The sequence below is a fragment of the Mus caroli genome, chromosome 7 (genome assembly GCF_900094665.2).
Source record: "Mus caroli chromosome 7, CAROLI_EIJ_v1.1, whole genome shotgun sequence".
In the NCBI taxonomy this organism is placed as follows: domain Eukaryota; kingdom Metazoa; phylum Chordata; class Mammalia; order Rodentia; family Muridae; genus Mus; species Mus caroli.
The window spans coordinates 113,804,125-113,821,624 of NC_034576.1; the positions used below are offsets into that span (position 1 = coordinate 113,804,125).

General features: G+C 45.2%; 1 protein-coding gene across 1 annotated transcript in view; it reads right to left on the reverse strand.

Moving 5' to 3' along the window:
* Galnt18 (polypeptide N-acetylgalactosaminyltransferase 18) overlaps positions 1 to 17,500 on the reverse strand; it is a 311,123-nt gene that overhangs the window by 42,222 nt on the left and 251,401 nt on the right. The window contains exons 7-8 of the mRNA XM_021167493.2: positions 8,122 to 8,307; positions 1,617 to 1,754 (exon numbers count right to left, since the gene is read on the reverse strand). Coding sequence (XP_021023152.1) covers positions 1,617 to 1,754; positions 8,122 to 8,307 — 324 coding nt within the window. The remainder of the gene's footprint in view (positions 1 to 1,616; positions 1,755 to 8,121; positions 8,308 to 17,500) is intronic.

Here is a 17,500-nt window from a genome sequence, read left to right on the forward strand (position 1 = left end):
GAAGCTGTGTTCCACTCACCAGCAGTCTCAAAATCCTGTGGCGGGGGTCATGGGTAGCTGGCGGGGGTCAGCCGACCCTGCGCTCTAGCTACCCCGGTGCTGATCCGGCCGGATGAGGCCTGTGGCCCTACTCAGGCCGGTTTCTGCTTCCCTAACTAATTCAGTCTCAGGTCCCGCACACAATTGGATTGGAGCAGAAGCTGTGTTCCACTCACCAGAAGTCTTAAGATCCTCTGGCGGGTGTTGTGGGTAGCTGGACCCTGCACCCTAGCTACCCCGGTGCTTTTCTGACCGGAAGAGCAGGGTTCCACTTCTGTGTCTTTCAGAACCACTGGATATTAGAGTGCTGGGTACTAGTTCTGAATCAAATCTCTCAGTAAAGGCTCTCCACACTCCCAGGCAAGAGCTCCATCCATGACGTTTCCAGCTGGGGAAGCCCTTAACTCAGCTCTGATCACAGGGCACCAAAGAGGCCTCAGCTCTGCCTTCAAGTTTTCATCTTGATATATCAAAAAAAGGCAAGAGGGGATGCTCTCCAAAGCACAGAACTGCTGTGATTCCAGTAGTCTTTCAGGCTCTGTCAGAGACAAGCCAGGTTTTTGCCTATTTTTTTTTCATATAACCTGAATATAATATAAGCATCCCCACAGAGTGGAATCAAGGGCTCAACTGACATAGAAAAAATTATGTGTTCAGACTTTAACAGGCAGTAGAGGAGGTACTCTCAGATGTCAGTTATGTACTGCACAAAACATTTTAAGAGTAGAGGGTCCTGAAGCTAGTTGCTTGATAGAAGGGTTGGCTTATCATGGCCACAGTATTTTAAACTGAGAAAGAAAATCTATTTGCATGTCTCAGACTCCCTTTTAGCCAATGAAGGCAGTATTAACTTACCCACTTAACAGATGAAGAAACTTAGGCCCACAGTCCGTAAGAAGGGACAAGGTCAAGATCGATTCTACTTTGTATTTTTGATGGTGCAAGGGTTTGAACTCAGAGCTTCATACATGCTAATTAGGTTTGCTATCAGAGTTATACTCCCCTGCCCTGGGGCCAAGATTTGAACCAATGATATTTCTCCATTCCAACCTCTGTCCTCTACTAAAGGAACCTGCACATCAACCAACAAAGCTTATAAAACCCTTAAGTAAATTCAAGGGATGTTCAGTCTCTCAGAACTCTTCCCAGGAGGCTTCAAACATGAATGGGAGGTGCCAGCCAGTGGAAAGGCAAGGCATTCAGGTGTTTGAAACTGCCCCCCTCCCTGCCTCAGTCACCCCAGCTGTCATACCAGTGAGTATCAGCTGTGTTAGTTTGCAATCTGAAGCTAACACTTCTTTATACATGTTAAGAGGGCTATGTAAACTTGGGGTCACAGGTGAATTGCAGAGGACTGTAAAGGAGAGGTATAGTCCTTTCTCAGAGGGACTGAAAAGCCACGGGCTGTGAAAGCAAAGCCCTCAGCAAAGATCCATCAGCCTGGGCTGGGCCCAAGTTTATTATAGTGCACTACAGAGGTGATGGTGGGCTTGTTCCCTCTCTTCCCTCTTAACACCCCTCTCTGGTCTTCTTTTCTCTCTGCATCTGAATGAACCCCCAAGCCACTGGCTCCTTACCACTCCATAGGCGATAATGTCAGAGTACATCCTCATCTCTGGGTACACAGTGACCAGGTACCACCTGAAGGTCTTGCACTGCAGCTGCTTCCTCAGAGCCTTGCGTGCGGTGATGTCCCCGATGTCAATCCCTGAGTCCTGTAAAGAAGCAGAGGCAGAGATGACGCTTCCATCAGGCCTATTCTGTATGTACTGGCTATACCTATATACTTCTCTATCTATAGAATCCTATGTCTATATACTACTGTGACCCAGTGTCTCCAGCCAGGATTCACAGAGACTTTCTGGTAGAGGCACCCTGTGGGGAACTAACTCATGTGTTCTGCAATGCAGCATTCACCCCAAAAGTATCTCTGTTTAGACTTTGAAATATGAGGTCCATATTGAAGGTGACTAGTATCAAATAAAGTAAGGGGATTGAATACTTGACTATCATACAGTCTAAGTAGTATAAAATTATTAAATGCTATTAAATACAATTATAATACTATATGAGCATTAGCTCTGACAAAGGGTCACTATTAGATCCTGTTCCAGGACAGTCTCCATATTTTCCTAAAGGTGTGAGTTTTCACAGTAAACAATTCTTTCTGTACCCAGGATTATTTCTCTGCTTATAATATGATATGATGAGATAGATAGATAGATAGATAGACAGACAGACAGACAGATAGATAGATTGATAGATTGATACATAGGTAGATATGTAGGTACACAGATACATAGATTGATAGAGAGTATATAATATGTATATGTACATTCACAAAAAGAAATATATACATATATATCTCCAATGTTCATCTGCATCTTATCATAGGAGCCTCCAGAGCCAGCCTGCTCATTTTCAACTTTTGTATATCAAGTATCTACACACACACACACACACACACACACACACACACACAAACACACACACACACACACACATCTCATCCTGTTTATTAACTGACTTGCTTTTGTGTTTCAAAGGCTCAGTATGTCTGCACTGCATTTTTTCTTGCCAATTGCATCAAATCCTTTTAATGGCAGTGAGAAATTATTAGTGGTCTTTCTTAGACATGGGCACTTTGGCCTTTATTATTAGAAAACCATGAACATTCCTTACTGTTTTTGTAATATTTAGTATAGTTGGCTGATATCTCTCCTCCAAAATCCATGGCTGCATAGGACTTCTGAATAGAATTTTAAGAAGTCTTTAAAGACTTTTTACAGCTTAGGAATCTCACCATGAAGCTGTCTGAATAGGATGAGCCCCAAATTCAATGATTAGTAACTTTGTAAGAGAACAGAAAGGAAGGTTTGAATATATAGAATCACACAAGGGAGAGGACCACATAAAAATCCAGCAGACCAAAGTGATGAGTCTTGGAAAGCCAGGAGCCCCCAGATGCTGGAAAAGACAAAAAAAAAAAAAAAAAAAAAAAAAAAAAAAAAAAAAAAAAAAAAAAAGAAAAAAAAGACAGATGACTGTCTCAAGCCACTACTGGAGGAAATGTGGCTCTGCTAGCACTTTAATGAGAACTTCTGTGTTCAGGAACCATGAGAAAAAAGTTCTGTTGCCTTTGGCAACCAATTTTGTGTCTAATTCATTTGGACCGTCTTAGGAAACTAATAGAAAATTGGCTGCCCTGCAAATGGCTCAGTATTTCTGTCACAAAGTCACAAAAATCCATGTGGCCAAGCCTCAAAGAAAGGGTATGAACAAAGCAACATGGGGACATGCCTGGCATGTAGGCTGTCTTTGGGCAGGAGAAGCATCAGCTAGGAGGTTTCTTAAACTTTGCAGAAGGAAATACAGATGTTTGCTACAGGCTGGTTTCCTGTGTCCTGACTGACAAACTGATTTTCAATTAAATTAGCTAGATGCAAGTGCTGGTAGCTGCTCTGGCTTCTCACAAGTTTGGGACTGAATGTGGTGGTGAGGGTGAGGGTGAAGAGGACAGCTCTGTTTCATGCATGGCCCAGGGGAGGGCTCAGTAGAGTAGCAGGTAAGAGTAAACAAAGAAGTCACCTGTATGACCAATAGCACCAAGGACAAGAATTAACATCTTTAGAGTTTTGGGGTGCTGATCCAGTAATGACCAGAGCCTTGATACTAAGGACTCTCTGAGTACCACCTGAGCAGAGCTGAAGGCTTCTGTTCTGAATTTGCAGTGGCTGCTAGAGAGGTGGAGTAAGTGGGCAGAGATGTGCCTGTGCTTGAGCCAGTACTGGGATGAGGATCATGGTTGGCTTGCTCCCAGGATGATATGGAGAGCAGGTGGCAGCTAAACTTTTCTTCCTTTGTCAGCTAACAGAGTTCCTATTCACTATGTGTCAGTAACTACATAGACAAGTAGGAACACCTCATGTTCTATGCCTGAAATGGGGATCTGGGAGAGGCAGAGAAGCAAACAGACATGTGAGGCAGGGAAGGAAGTGGAGAGTGAGGGAGAACAGAGACAAGAGCCTACAAAGTCCAACTTGGAGTGTTGTGTACCAGGAGGGTTGGGCAGGGGCCAGGTGAGCTGTCAAAGAAAGTTTTTTGGAGTCTGACATGCTTGAGATGAGTCTAAAAGATGAAGCAAATCCTGGCTCCTTAAGCCATCATCTTGTGAGCCTGACATAGGTTCTGCCATATCTACAGACCTGAATCTCTAGGATAAGACCCAGAAGAGTATTTTCTAAGTTTTCCATGGGACTCTGATGTAGATGAATGGCAGCTCTGCTCTAGGAGCCACTGGCTGGGAGTTAGGGAGAAGATACCACACACATAGCCAGACTGTCCCACCCATTAATAAACATCAGCAAGGTTCCAGTGAGTCTTACCATCCACTCTGCCTTGTCTTACACACTTCAACACAAACATGCCCATCAAAATGTCTTCAGGAAGCCCACAGTTTATCCCAGTAGTTCCAGCTTTAGGTAGGCATGGGATTCCTCAACATTTGCTTTCCAAAACCAGTACAACTAATCTCAAAGGCTAGGGCCAAGTGATTTTAATGTTCAGCCAGATTTGAGAGTCACTGGTCTAATAAGACAGAGGGTTCAGATTATTGTCTGACAGGCTGGCCGGTCATATGATGAGAAAGGCATATTGGGGGGAGAAACATTTTTCATGCTGGGGTTGGCTTCCTGTATGAAAATTCATAAGACTTAAGTCTGTAAGGATGAGGATTTGTTAGAGATGGGAGTTGAACATGAGGTGGATGGAGGGTAGTTTCAGGTAGAGAGACCAAATGAGCAAGCATAGGGCTGAGAAGCAGCAAGACATGCTCCCTCCAACAAAACTGTGGGGGTGCAGGTGGAGGTCCCTAAAGAGGAGAGCCGGTGTCAAACGATGCACCTGGCCTCACCTTTGTATGCCAAAAAGAGTCCTTCACAGATTTTGAAGAAGGGCAATGGATAAATCATTTAGCAAGGGTAGATTTGAAGGGGTGAAGGCTTAAAGCAGAGCAATCGGTTGAAGTCTTCATGGGCAGGGCTTGAGTTCACTGCAACTAGATATAGACTGGACAGGAAGGCTCTGTGATTGACAGAATGGGATAACAAGAGAGGAGGAAGAAAGAACTGTGAACCGTTCAGCCAGATATCTGGCAGATGGTAGCATGAGGAACTGAGACAAGCAATTAGGAACAGGAGCTGGCTTGGGTGGAAAAATGACATCTTTAACTGTGGTCAGACTCAGCCTGAGTGCCAGGGAGGCCAGCAGCAGGAGGCATCCAGCTGGCTGTTGGAGATGCCAGTCCACAAGCAGGACTTGAGATATTAATTAGGAAGCCATCAGCATGTGTGTAGATAGACATCCAAGAGCAGAGGCTGTTACTGAGAGGGGCAGTATAATGGAGGCTGATGAAGGGGACATCTCTGGGGAACATTTAAGCAAGAGTAGAGGGAGGATAAACACATAGGGAGAAAGAAGCAGCATTCTGAGGGAGAGGATGCCTTCCCAGAGTATGGAACCACAGAGCCTGGGTACCATGGAATCTCATAGAAATGAGAATTCTGTAGGTTAAGAAAAGTATTCTAAGATTTACTGTGTGTATTTGTGTATGTGTGTTGTGTGTATGCACCTGCATGTATGTGGGTTTGGAACTCTTAGAGCCGGTGTTACTGGTGTTGGTAGGATGCCCAGCTTGTAACACAGATGTTCCTTCGTGGGAGTCTCTCCAGCCCCAGGTGAAGTTTTAAATGTCCAGAACATTATGTACTCAAGAGACCAGTCCATGAGAGCTTTGCCAAAGACTTGATACTGGGATGTGATGGAAGAGTGTGGATGTGATGGAAGAGTGTAGATGCTGGGAAAACCATGACCCTGCAAAAGCTCAAGAATCTTAAAGAAAGGAAGTTGGAAGCTGGAAGTGACAGGGGATGTGTGTGTGTGTGTGTGTGTGTGTGTGTGTGTGTGTGTGTGTGTGTGTGCGTGCTTGTGCATACATGTGTGTCAGAGGGAGAGAGGAGAAATGGTTTGTGTGTGCCTGAGTGCACATCAGAGGGCAACTTCATGAGAATCATTCACTAGATACCATGTACCTTTTTGTAAGACATTATTTCTCACTGGCCTGGAATTCAATACTAAGCTAGGCTGACTGGCCAGCAAGCCTTGGCGGTTGCCAGTCTCTTTCCCAGCAATAGGAAGATTACAAACATGTGCCACCACACCCAGCTTTCCTTAGCGGGTTCTAGGAATATAATTCAGGTCCTTGTTCTTTCGAGGAATGTGATTTACTGACCGAGCCATCTCCCCAGCTCAACGAAAAACACACTGACTTTTTTTTTCCTCTCTTTAAAATTTTTACCTGGATATTTCCATGCCTAACCTGTTTTCTTCCCCTTTCTCTTCATTTGCTTGGTGCTTGGTGCTTATCCCCTTGGAGGGGTAACAGGCAAATATTAATTTTCAGAGTTTTGCTTGTGGCATCATTCACTATTCACTGAGTTTGGCTGGAATAGGGAAGACTGGCAGCTTGGGGGAGCAGAGAGAAGGGGGCAGACATGAGTGGAACACTGATCCCACACAGAACTATGGTGTTCACTGGTGAGATCCTGGAGGGGTAACATTTTCAGCATCCAGGAACACCCAGAACGGGAATCAGCATCCTGAATGGAATACTGAGTCCTAACACTCACAGCATCAGCTGGATCCAGAAACATGGGCGTTTCCCTAGAAACCTCTTCCTGCCATGGATTCAATCGGAGGGTTTGCTGAACTACACTGGGAGTCTTGGCTCCTCTTCACTGATCGTAGAGGGACCCAACTCAGGTCACTTTCCCTGTGGTGGTGGACTACTACAGTTGGTACATGCATGCCTAGCATGCGTGAAGACTTGGATTCCATCCAGAAAGAGAGCTTGCCTAAAGCTGCCACCTGAGGCTCAGCCTACTTTTTAAAATAATTCAGCCAGAGAAGCATGCAGTTGGTGGGAAGCTTGGAGTACAGGGCTTTCCTGTGGAAACTTTAAACAGAGATAAATCATTTCACTGTTAGCGAGGACTGGGGGCTTTCTGAAGATCAGCCAAGGTGTGGGGGAAATCCCTGGCTTGGGAGTAATGACAGAGGCCATGCAGTCAACAGCCTTGTCACACAGAAGGTGACAGGAGCAATGAGCCCAGGCAGACAAGCAGACAAGCAGGTTTGGAGTGCAACAGCTGGCATATGTTAGGTTCTCCCAACTCAGCATTTGAGAGTCATTTCCATACAACACACGCCAAGGCGAACAAAACTTGGAGAGAAATATTGCTTCTCCTCTGACATGACTTTAACGTAATTGACTAGAGGGATAGAGGACAGTGACAGGCAAGAATGGGGCTCTGTGACGGTCAGAAGGTCAAATCCTCTTCACCAACTGAGGATCCCTGCTGGAATGTATCTTATTTGCATCCATATGGCTCAAGAAATCCCACAGATGTATGGATTTTCCTTATTCTGCTTAGCTCAATGGAGAGGCTTGAAGCCAGTCTGTATAGAAATTAAAGTGTCCTAGAGAATTCATCCTCATTACTCCTGATTCATGGGACACCAGGGAAGCTGAGACAGGCAAGGAAATTTAGAGCCATCTGACTGGTCCATGTATGTATATTAGATATGATCTCACGTAGCCCAGGCTACCCTCAAACTCACTATGTAGCCAAGGATCATTGTGAACTTAATGATTCTCTTGTCTCTCCCCCCCAAGCACTGGTATCTCAAGCCTGAGCTACCATACCTGGTTTTATGCAGTGCTGGGAATTGAACCCAGGGCTTTATGTATACAGGGCCAGCATTGTACCAACTCGAGCCACATCCTATTTTCTAGTTTTCATTTAAAATGAGGCCACTTAAGTTTGGAGGGAATGCACCCTCCTCCGAGCATGGATGTAGATAAGAATCTCAGAGACTTCTGCTAGATTCTGTATGTAGGCTTGACAGTCTAATATGGCCAAGGAGACTATGAATGTCCCTGGGAAGAAAAACTGAGTCTAGTGTTTCGCTTCAGAAATTTTTTTCTCACCAAACTTGAAGTGTTGCCCCATTCAGGCTCCCTACCTCTTGTGGTATGTTCCATGCCATGTAGACATGACTTTTGAATTCATCCATCCAGACTTCAGCTACCCTGAGGGCATTTCTGCGGACGTGGGCAGTGAGGTCCTCTGTGTAGGGCTTGTGGGCTCTCTCGATGTGGGCAATCCGAGAGCAGGGCAGGACCTCCACACTCCCGCCACACTGCCATACCTGTAAAGGCAAGGAAAGGATGTGTCCATCAGCTCCTCTCTGAGGCAGGCTACAGGCCACCATAAAATATGAACAGAGAAACCCAGCTCTCTCCACCTTCTCTCCACACACTGCCATGAGGGAACGAGTTGTGTCTTGTCCCCCGCCCCTTCCTGCAGTAGGAATATTAAGTAATTAATTCACAGCTTGGCTTTTATTGCCATGAGTTTACTTGCAAAAAAAAAAAATTAATGTACCATTTTCTTTCATCCACAAGCTCCATGTAGCCAGAGAGCCCAGATGTTTTGAGCTCAGAGAGTTGTGCTGTCCTCTCCTTATCCTTGGGTTAGCAACACCCATCTCCCCAACAATGGTCTCTACACCACTACATAACAGAAAAGGACCGGTGGGACTCCCAGCACAGAAGTCCATCTTCAAATAGACCTTCAACCATCTCGACCAAGGTCAACAGTAGCTACTGTTAAAGAGCCCAGTGGTACTTCTGTCCCCTATGTTCCATGGACTTCTGAGGGGAAGCGCTCCAGACCTTTGGTGACAGTGGGGGTTGTTTGCTGAGTATTGTCATCTGGAAATATGGTGGAGAACTTTCATGTGTTTGGCACTTGCTCATTAACACCAATAAATCCCTGTACAGGATATGACAAAATTCAGATTTACCTAATTGGCTATACTGGTTAGGAAGTCAAGACTTCTTCTCCCACTGACCAGTATCACATTAAAGGGTACTTCCAGTAGCCATGGCTACTGGAAGGAATTTTGCTGATCTGTTACTTAGTATACTATTTAGGGTCAGTAGAAAGGGGCAGGAATTCTGAGTGCCAGCTATGTTTCAGGCCTGGGATGTAGATGGGGCGGGGCTTGGGAGCGGGCAGTTAAACACAGAACTGTTTGCAACCAGATTGTACTGGTCCAGCTCCTGGTTCTGCTTAATGCTGGCTGTGTGACTCTGAGTAGTAGTCACTTTGACTCATGTGTGTCTCCATCTCCATCTCCATCTCTATAGGGATAATAATAGCATCAGTCTCCCAAGGTCCCCGAGAGGATTAAACTGATAGCACACGGTGCACCTGGTACATTATAATCCCTAATCAAGCCTGTCCATGACCATACAAATTACAATATTCTGTGGAGAATCTTCAGAATAACCCGTGAGGCCACTGCTATTATCTCCAACTCCAGATGAGAAACACACTGAAAGTCCTTGCCCAAAGCCCCATGGCTGAAACTGATGACATGGAAAGATCTGCCTGACTCCCAAAGAGGCTGAAGGCAGTGCCAATGCTCCTTAGGGGTGACTATATTTTAAGAGTAGTTAGCATCTTCAAGGGTGACTCTGGGGGCCAGGAGAAGGAACATGGCAATCTCTGGGTTGTGCCCCTTTCCAAACATCCCTGTGCTAGGACTTGCCCATCCTAGAGACAGTGCACACTTCAGGGCACTTTGTCCCAATAACCTATGAATACTGACTGCATTATTGACAACACAAAGTGGCAGGGTAATTTTTCTTCCCGTGCCTGGAACAAGGCTACTATTTGACATATTTCAACAATGCAGAACAGAATGTTACTCACAGCAGTGCTCTTATGAGTCCTGCTTCTCAAAGTCAGCTTGCCATTTCACCTTAAGAGTGTGCATGCCTGCCTCCATCATCTGAGCCATGTGGGTGGCACCACCCACCCTACCTCCCACCTTGAACGATGCTCCCAACACAGTGGACACACAGAGCATTCAATTCTCCCTTTTTCAGCTAGACTTGGGTACATGTAATGTGTTTTTCCACCTCACCCTGCTACTCAAACTCAGTGTCCAGGTATCAGTTCAAAGTCACTTCCCTATACCCTGATTTGTGGTCCTCCCTGCTCCTACTGCTTGTTTAATCATCTCTCTTCTTTCAAATGTTCTTTATGTCCTGATCAGATTTCCCTCCTGACATGTGCTACTAAGTGGTTCTCAGGGTAGACTATGGGTTCCCAGGAAAGGCGGGACAGTGGCGGTCTGGGAGCTAAGTGTCACATTTAATAGCACAGCTTTGGTGTCTGTGAGAATGGGATTCAGAATTTGACCTCTGCTAGCAGTTGCTGTATACCTTGCATCTCCCCCAAACCTCCTTTACACCCAGAGGAAGAGAGTGATGCAGCATGGGAAGGTATTCAGCCCATGCCTTCCTTGTTAAGAATACGACATGAATGGGGACAGTGGAAATGAGGGAATCAGGTACCATCAGGGCATCTTAGCCAATTTCTCCCCTGACATGGGACCACAGGGCCTTTGGATTAAACTCTGGTCTAATATAGTCATGTGATAGTTCCTGGGTCCCATAGTCTGTGCCTTTGTCTTATAACAGTTATTAAAATTGCTGTTATTTGACTTATTCTACACACTCACCTTGGAGGAATGAATTTGATACAGAGGATAAGTTACAACCCCAGCACAGAAGGGTACAAAGGTCATTCGCCATACTGGAAGCCCTTGGTAACCCAGGCAACTTGCAGTCTCTTCCCTTCTGTTGAGCCTGTCTATGGAGGGAGAGCTCTCCTCTTAGGTGTGGCCTGTGAGTTCTTGGTAGCGTCTGGTCTTTGGAGTAGAAAGTGTGGATTTGGCCTGTGTATATATTAACTTTGGACCCTACCAATGACACTGAAGTCAACTAGGAAAGGCTTGTGCTTCTTATCTATTCCTAGGTGACAAATGGCTCTGCTGACCAAAGAGAGCCTCTGAAGTCTTAGCCATAGGTGACCCTCAGAGCTCCTCTCTGGGATGCTGAATATGATTAGAAAAATAAATTACTAGTATTTGAGTTGCATTAAAGATGATGTCAGGAAGCTTCCACTGGGGAGGAGGGAGGGGGTTATAGAAGATGAGGAAATAAAGGAGAGCTGGTCTCAGTACAGGAAATGCCCAATGCTTGATAGCAAGTTGCAAGTCAGTTAGAGGCTATGGTTCATATTTCCAGAGGTGGAAAATGCCAAGAGGAGAAGGGGAAAAGCTGAATACCAAAAGAGTAGTTGAGAAATGAAGACCAAGAGGTCACAGGTAACAGGCAAGCAAGATCCACATCTTACAGTGAGAGGCTATAATAAGTCTACAGATACTTATTATACTGGGACACCAGGCAACATGGCAATCCATGCCAAAATCTGGGTCCTGTCTCTTTTGGTGGCCACAGAAATAAATGATCCTAGACCACAGCATGCCCCTTTTAGCTTCTGCCTTCATATCTGCTAACGCATTTCCCTAGAATAATTGTTGCAAACTCAACATTTTCTTTAACCCATCACTACTAAGTTAGACCCTCTTGGAATACCCTCAGCATCCACACTCCTTAATAAAACATTCATATTTTATTTATGTACTTATTCTTTAAATATCTGTCTTCCAGAATTAGACTGTAACCTTCACAAACACAAGGATATGTCTGTGTGCTTTCCACTGAATATACTGCGCCTGTTTTGTGGTATCTACTCAATAACTATTAAGTGAATGAGTGAATTTGAGGGTCCTGGGCTTTCACTGACTGTAGGGACACAGTTTTAACTAGCTCAGCCAGATGCCCTAATAAAGCCCATAAACATAAAATGTGGCCAGATTTTACTGAACACAGTGACTTTCTTTAAACCCAGGTGGTTTTTCAGCAAACTGCTGACATTAAAGTGCAAATTACTGCCACCTAAGAGACTTACTTTGGCTGCAGAGCTTAAATTAACATTGTAAAGGCCGAGAAGTCATCAAAAGCTTGGACAGCAACACACAGGTTTCTCTTGTGGAGCCAGGTACTTATGGCAGAGTCTCCCCATCTCATAGATGCTTGGATACATCTCCAGAGGAGGTACAGGCCTGTTCCCCAGAGGTGACCAAGAATCTACGGCGGAGTGTGTATAATAGCTTTATGGGACAAAGTCAAGACCCCCTACTACTAGCTCTTCCTGCAAAGCCCTGATCCTGTCTTCTTCTCTGAAAAGGTCTCACACATCAGTGTAGGACTGCAAAGAAGTACTGGTTTCTAGGGACTGCTGAAAGAGGATACGGATCATGATGGCCACATACAAGTCATGAATTGTATTTGTCTGTGGGTGCCAGTTGCCTTCCCTCCGGGGGGGGGGGCACAGATTTAAATGAGATTCAGTAGGAATAGTGCTCACTAACAAAGTCAGCCCTGCTGAGGGGTCTCAGGGAGTGAGATCTCTCTGTTTCTCTTTCCAAGACAAAAGTCACTGGGATGAAGCCAGGGTCAGGTCTCTCTCTTTCACTTCTATAATCAAAGCTCCCTGGCTGAATCCTTGTTTTCACGGAGCTATCAAATGGGGTTGACAAACCCTGATGCTTTAGATCTCTTCTACTTTTACACTGAGAGTTTAAGTTTCATGGCTCATTCCTCAAATGGTAAGCAGGGCTTGAGACACAATGGACTGAGCCATAGCCTGAGTCACAGTTGGGAGGAACTGGGGCAGGACAACAAATAGTATCATCTACTTCTATGGGCCATCCATTTGCTCTAATGCAATTCTGTGTGTATGTGTGTGTGTGTGTGTGTGTGTGTGTGTGTGTAGGTGCATAGGGTTTGTTTTGCTTATGTCTCTGTGTGCATGTATACATGTGCGTGTGTACATATATCTAGGAATATGCATGTGTGTGTGTGTCTGTGTATGTAGGTGTATGTGTATGTATGCACATGAGTACCTTTGTGTTTGTATACATGTACAGATGCATCCATGTGTGTCTATGTGTGTTTATATGTATAAGTGCATGTGTGCATATGACTGCATGAAAATGTCATAAATCAACCAAGGTATTGTTTCTCAAGAGCTGCCCACACTGTTTTATGATATGTAGTCTATCACTGGGACTCTGCAATCACTGATTAGCCTAAGCTGGCTGGCCAGGGATCCATCAGTCTCCATTTTCCCAGTGCTGGGATCACAAGACACCCCACCACACCTATTCTCTCTCTCTCTCTCTCTCTCTCTCTCTCTCTCTCTCTCTCTCTCTCTCCCTCCCTCTCTCCCTCCCTCTTCCCTCCCTCTCCCTTCTTCTCTACCTCCCTCTGTGTCTCCCTCTCCCTCCCTCCTTCTCCCTCCCTCCCTCTCCCTTCCTTCTTTTTAAGCCAGGATTGTGGAGAGTAAACTCAGGTCTTCCTGAAAGCACTTTGCTGACTGAACTTGTATTAGGCCAGCCCTACTCAGGATTCTGAGGCTTTTACCAGAGGGAAAAATGTATTGGTTGTATTAACCACAAGTAAGGTAGATTGGTGGGTAGTGATGTCCCCATCCTTGTATTTCATACCCATGCCCGCTTCAGCTGGGTCTCCTTGTGACACTAATGAGTTCTTGTTTCTTGGCACAGGATTGCCCCAGTCCTTTCAGCCCATAAATCTTTCTTTCCCACTCTCCATCTATCCAAAGCCAGCCTTGACTCCATTCCACTAAACTCTTTGAACATGTGATTAACTTCACTCACGTGGTCCTGATTTCTTGGCTTCTGTGGCTAATTATCTTTTTATGTGTAGCTGTCTTGCCTGGTTTGGCCATGAAAGGTTGAGATAAAGAGTGGAAAGTAAAAACTGGGCAGAATGGGAAGAAGATGGAGAAAGAGCCAAGGCTTACTCTGAAGCAGGCTAAGGGAGGACTGGAAGCTCATTTGCAGACTGGCTTAGGGGTCAGAGAAGTAGGCAAGCAGCAACATGGACAGGACAGCCTCCTGCACATGGCTCTTACACTCAGTGTACCCATCAACTTCGTACCACAGACATCCTACTCACCTTATCCAGCTGCAGCATTGTGTGGGAAAATAGAAGGAACTGGAGATTATATCAGCAAGCCATCAACAGGAGCGTGAGGCAGAGAAGGAGTCTAGATGAATATAGCCTAAGTTCAGAAGTAGCCTCTGTCCAAAAGTCTATAGCACTTGAAAATCTCTATCTAGACAAAACTCAGACTCCTTAACCAGACTCCCAGGATCTCTGAGAGCAGCCCTCTTTATTCCCCGCAACATTACTCACTCTCTAAAACCAGTTACACAGGCTTCTCTCCACTCCTGAGGTAGACCATGTTCATGGACCCTTGTCCTCACCTTCTTTACCAGAGCTACTACTTCCCCACAGCTATTAACACATCTCTGTAAGTCCCATCTGCCTTCCCTGGACACCCTAATTTTAGTTAAATGACTTTTCTATGAATATTGCTTGTACTTCTTCTTAGATAGCAGGTGTGATAACTCTGAGAGCTGAGAGAGAGAGAGAGAGAGAAACAGAGAGACAGAGAGAGACAGACAGAGACAGAGAGACAGAGAGAGGGACAGAGACAGACACAGAGACACAGAGACAGATACACACAGAGAAAAGAGAGCCTATGTACAGTTTAAAGATACACTATATAAATGTTGGCATACCTCCCCTCTTTAGAAACAATGCTTTCTTTTGATATCTCTTAGAAAATTACCTGAAGGTAACCCATTATCCTGAAGTTGGGTAGTAATTTCCTTACCATCACCCTACCCCACACAGTGCTGTTTTTGAACACTATATAAACAACTACCACATATGCCTCTTGCTTCTTGTTTCATTTATTTCCCTCACCCCAGCATTCCATTCTATAAATACACACTGATTTACTTATGCATTCTCCCCTGATGGTTGGCAGGCTCGTTTCCAGTGTTATGAATAGTTCCTGGGAACATTCTTGTACACATCTCCTGGGGCCCAAGAGTGGGCCTAGGTACAAGTTAGATGTACAGTCAACTTTCCCAAGGAGGGGAGGGACTGCTTCATAGTGTCTCCCAGGTGGCTCCCTCCCAACAGCAAAATGCATCACATCTGTGCCAACTCTTTCATTTAAAGCTTTACTTTATTTTATCTTATTTTTAAGTGTGTGTCACATATGTCTTTGAATGAGTATGTGTGTGTGTGTGACTGTGTGTAGATACCTTGTGTGTGAGTGTGTGTGTGTGTGAGAGAGAGAGACACTGTGTCGATACACAGTGTGTGTGTGTGTTTGTGTGTGTAACTGTGTTTAAATACCTTGTCTCTCTGTGACTGTGTGACTGTGTGTAGATCCCTTCTCTCTCTCTCTCTCTCTCTCTCTCTCTCTCTCTCTCTCTCTGTGTGTGTGTGTGTGTGTGTGTGTGTGACTGTGTCTAGATACCTTTCCTGTGTGTGTGACTGTGTGTAGATCCCATGCCTCTGTGTGTGTGAGGGAGTATAGGTGCCTTGGCTATGAAGGTCGTAAGAGGGCATTGGGTTACAGGTGCCAGGTGGTTGTGCATCTTACATGGGTGCTAGGAAACAAACTCCCATCTTGAGTGTTTAAATCCCTTAACTATTGAGCCTTCTATCCAGCCCCCTTGTCAAATGTTGACATTAGTGATATGGCATACAATTCTCTCCACAGTTTTCACTTGGAGCCTCACCTGATTATTCATGAGATGGTAGGTTTTGTTTGTTTAGTGTTCTTTCCTGTTACCAACCTACTACAGCAAACACTAGGAGAAGGGGCACCTCTGCCTTACTCTAAGGCCATTCAAATCCAGGCATGTGAGAGATACTCAATATTTGCTGTATGAATGAAGAATCAATGTTAGGCTTGTTCTGACTTACTCTGTGAGCTTCACTGCCACTCCCCTAGGCTCCTGGGAGTAGATAGGGAGTTTAAAGGAACAGTTGTAAGATCTGGCCACGCTTACCCTTCCATTAGACCTTACAGAAGAACACTCCCTGGGGACCCAGTTTTTCAAGCCTCCTTCCAGCAATAAATAGTCCCAAAGGTTTGCCTGCTCCTTGGAAACACAATGCAGCTTCTTGGATGGTGCCCTAGAAGGAGCTGAACATTTGACTCAGTCCCAGGTGACACTCAAAGCAGTTTCCCATCAAAAAGGTCTCCTTCTGAACCATTGCAAAGCAGTAAGGTCCACCAGGTCCAACTACAAGGAGAGATGAGCTAGGCTGAAATGCTGGGCTGTTTTGCAGGGGTTTGGGCTGTGCAGAAATAGTTGCTGCCCACTTGCAGGAAAACCCCGGAGCCAGTTTGGGACACCAGAAGAGGCACAACTGGCTGATAATGGGCAGAGGATCCCTCAAGTCTCCTATTGAAAAGGAAGGCAACAGACTTGGGCACATGGGGTAGGGTATTCTCAAGGATATGACAGAGGCATCTGTTGCTCTTTGGAGGGATTATGAGCAGCTCAGATCAATAATCTGAGAGAAGAAATGCCCATTGCTGCTTCCTGGGCAAGGCAAGAGAGTATTCATGACCATCTTCTATCAGCCAACCTATCCATCACAAATTTAAGCTAAAGTAACCTTAAAGTTCAAAGACAGTGAACTCCCAAATGAAGCAACCAGAATCCCTAAGTCACTCCCAGAAGAAAGGCTACCCATTGAGTCTCCCATCCCTTAGGGAGCTGTACTGTGAGCAGACAATGAGCTCCTGGTGGCATCTCTGAGGTTGAGCTCTGATGTTGGAATCTCTGATTTTGCCTTTATATAAAGAAATGCATGGCTGTATGGCACCAACAGATCTAAACTCATTCTGGCTTTGTAGAAGAAAGTCCTTTGGGAACAAGTAGACATCCCAACTCCTGGAGACGAGTCCATTCAGAGGCAGCCCCCACCAGAGGCCAAGAATATAGGTAATAATTAGACATAATATCTGATGCTCTAGGTAGCTGCATGACAGGAAGAGTATGGAGATCCTTCAAAGGAGGCTACTAACCAGAGTCTAGATAAGGGTTAGAATCAGATTAGAAACCCAAATGAAAACCCAGCAAGATGGAAGAGGAGTAGCCTGTGGCTTGGAGGCCATGCACAGCCTTACATTCCTCAGAAAGCCACAGTAGTGTGGTATCACAGTGATCTAATTGATAAGAGCAGGCCTCTAGCCACTGCTGTAGCCCCTGGCCAGGAGATACAGGTGTTAGCTGGGGCTAATGCTCAGAGAATCCTGCAGCAAGAGCCTGGGAAGGGACTAGACCAAGTTCAGACATTTCTATAGCTCAAAGCTCTAGAAGCGATCTCAATGGCAGAGAGAGACCATTAGCTAAATGTCAAGTAGATCCATTCCTACTTGTGCTAGCTACTCTAATCACTGTTTTGTTTTGAACTGATATCTCTGGTTCTATTATTATCCTTGGTGCTGAGTTTGAGTGCCCAAGGAAGTCAAGGGCCATTCTGCAAACAGTCAAACAAACCCTCACCTATCCCTGG